This window comes from Gavialis gangeticus, unplaced genomic scaffold (genome assembly GCF_001723915.1).
Source record: "Gavialis gangeticus isolate Ggan-Ray unplaced genomic scaffold, GavGan_comp1, whole genome shotgun sequence".
NCBI lineage: Eukaryota > Metazoa > Chordata > Crocodylia > Gavialidae > Gavialis > Gavialis gangeticus.
The window spans coordinates 28,210,930-28,214,049 of NW_017729000.1; the positions used below are offsets into that span (position 1 = coordinate 28,210,930).

Consider the following 3,120-nt stretch of genomic DNA (forward strand, 5'->3'; position numbering starts at 1 on the left):
GATGTCTTTGTGATGTCCTTTCCAGTCTTATTTTACTATGAAACTATACTACATGTATATAAAGAATGACCAGGTTCCACAGGACAATGAAACTCAGACACAGAGATGAATTTGGAAAGCTTAAATGTCATCCACTTGCAATTTGGGAAACCTGGATTGACTGTCTGTCTAAATTATTAGAAATTTACCTGGATCCATTTAAATCATTTCAAGTCAAATAACCAATATTTAGGGATGATTCCCAGGATGTTTCAAGGAAGGCAAACAACCTTACTTAAATGGTTTAATCAGGGGTGATGATGACTTGAGCAGGGGGCTGGACCTTGTAGGAAACCTTCCAACCCTACTTTTTTGTGATCTGATGAACCTACCTTCTATCTTATTAATATTTCCCTGAAAGGAGATTTCTTTCCCAATACCAGAGAAAATCTTAAAGTATCTGGAGAATATAGCTTAAATTATAAGTCCATTACAGTCTAGGCAGTGTGGGATAGAAGCAGCTGTATGCCCTGTTGTATTCAGCAAGCAGACAAGAAGAACACTCATGCCCATTGCCAAGGTATGATCTTCATAAAGAACATGGGTGCAGGGAAGGGCAGGAAGAGGAGACTACAGAACTGCTTGCCTACTTCTGTGAGGGCACTGGGATCAGCTGTTCCCCAGACTGATCAAACATCACTTCTCTGCCTCCCCACTGCCTCCCAACTGAGATTTATTTGGTATGAGGTTAAGCACCATGACTTTAAAAAGATAAAGTCTTCAATTCAATTCTGATTTGGGTCAATTTGAAGTGCATTACTAATGAGGGAAAAAAAAGAATCAATCCACAAATTGATCACATCCATTGTTTTATTAGTACTCATGTCAGGTCTTCTTAGTTTTATCTGAAAAAGTGCTTGGAGCAAATTTAGGAAAAGTTTTTTTCAAGTGAAGCTCTGATATGATCTGTGGAATGCTACGTCTGACAATGTTTCATCAATATTTCCGGTTGATACAACAGGAGTATACAATCGATATATTTTTTGCCCAAACCTGGTATGACAGACGTCTGAAATTCAACAGTACTATAAAAGTGCTTCGGCTGAATAGCAACATGGTGGGAAAGATATGGATACCAGATACGTTTTTCCGAAACTCCAAGAAGGCTGATGCTCATTGGATAACAACTCCCAATAGGATGCTCAGGATCTGGAACGATGGCAGGGTTCTATACACACTAAGGTATTCAAATTTGACTTTAAATTCGATTCCTTAAGTAAAGAAAACTGTGTTTATGCAAGAGTAGCATAAATAGGAAATGCTTCCAAACTGATTTAAAATAATTTCTGAGACAGAAACAAAACTTAAGGCATATAGTAGCATAAAAGGTACTAAATAGAAAAAGAGCTCCATTGTTGTTGGGCACTATACAAACAAAGATAAAAAGACTCTGTTTAGTAGAGTTTACCATTTAAAAATGTAAAGATTCTAAAATTATTCTACTTAATCAAATTCTTTTAGATCTGAGGACCATTTCAAGCTACAAATTGTGGTTTTATAAGATGCTTTTTCATTGTCTACTGAAAATCTACATATTGAAAGCGAATACACCCATCATAATTCTAATGAACAGATCTGAAACCTCAGATAAGAAAATGTTCAAGATGTTTGAAGAACTATCTGACTTACAAAAAGACTTTTATTATGCAGTTATCTTACCTTCATTATGCATTACATTTCAAGATGTGATAAAACAATGATTACCATAAAAATCTACTGCAAATCAAAGTTAGTCTGATAAATCAGATCCTGATCTACTTTTGAAATGTTAAATTGGACATTATACCTCAACCTACACTATTTTTGCAGTCTGAGCTTTACTACCTTTGTCTTCAAGCCACTCAGTTTCTCTCTTTAATGACTGGATTTTAACATGTAGTCAGTTGTGCTATGTTAGAGGACAGGCACCAAAGGCTGTATTGAACCCTTGTGGCTGCCCTGCTCTCAGGGTCTCATCCTGATGTCTTACCTGCCACACTTTGATGTTGAAGTAAAGTAGGGAGGTGGCCTTCAGAGACCAGGGAGCTCAAGCTTCCTACCCTGCTCCTCCTTAGGCTCATCTTTGCCAGCTTTATTTAGAGGCTTGTCTCTGCCTCTGCCTCTGTACCTACTGCACAGCCCACAATTTCTCTGTCTTCATGGCTCCGGCTCCATTGCCCTAATTGCCTTCAGGGCTGGAATTGTGGCCTCTGTCCTCTCTTATAACCATGCCCATGCCTCACACATATCACTAGGTATAAATTTGGAGAGAGACACTCAACAAAACACTTGACCCCTCAGGGCTTAAATGTATCAGGGCTGCCTCATACCAAGATGATAATGAATAAACACTTAACAAAAATAACTTCACTTCAATGCCTGGTGTTACTGAGCTTCATCCAGCCCCCTGTGGCCTGGAGTTCCTTTGCCATGTCAGGTCAGAGCTTCCACAGTGGTGCTATAATTATGAAGCCTGTAGCCATTACCTCCTGGGTCACTTGACCCACTACGTCCCCATCAGGCCCATCAATCACAGCCCTGATCGTGTTTTCCACACCGGGGGCAAGCAGCCATTTTTCTTAAAGGCCTCTCTATTCCTAACAGATTCTCCAGGGCTCTGGAGTCAGTTGGTTGCTTCCTGACTCTCTTTTTCAGTAATGGGGCTTTTACCTTCTATTATATAGGAGTAATATTAGTAGGCCGCATCCAGACAAGCAGGGCTGTGCAGCATGTCGCACTGCAAACATGTCTGCAGTGCCACATATCACACATTTAGATGTTTTCCACACTGCAAAGGAGCACTGCTTGTGTATACACTGCTCTGCATTTTTTTCCCATGTTTTTTTTTTTTGACCCCTGCATATTGTGTTTCCATTTTTTTTTGACCCCTCCATATCCAAGGATCAACAAAACCTGTGAGGGGAAAAAAGCAGAGCAGTTCATACACAGGCAGCATATGCCACTCAAAAGCAGAGCTAGGCCACCTGAAGCCATACTGTTGCTGCTGGCCAGGCTCTATGTGGCGGACTTGCCACTGCTGCAGCCCCAGGAGTCCCCCAGGACCTCAAGTAAGGCTACTGGGGCCAACCCAGGGCTGGCCTG

The 3,120-nt window shown here is 40.7% G+C and overlaps 1 protein-coding gene across 2 annotated transcripts in view; it reads left to right on the forward strand.

Annotated features, from left to right (window-relative positions):
• GABRG2 (gamma-aminobutyric acid type A receptor gamma2 subunit) overlaps positions 1-3,120 on the forward strand; it is a 177,810-nt gene that overhangs the window by 85,754 nt on the left and 88,936 nt on the right. For both annotated transcript variants that reach the window (XM_019506492.1, XM_019506493.1), the window contains exon 4: positions 1,001-1,221. In XM_019506492.1, coding sequence (XP_019362037.1) covers positions 1,001-1,221 — 221 coding nt within the window. The remainder of the gene's footprint in view (positions 1-1,000; positions 1,222-3,120) is intronic.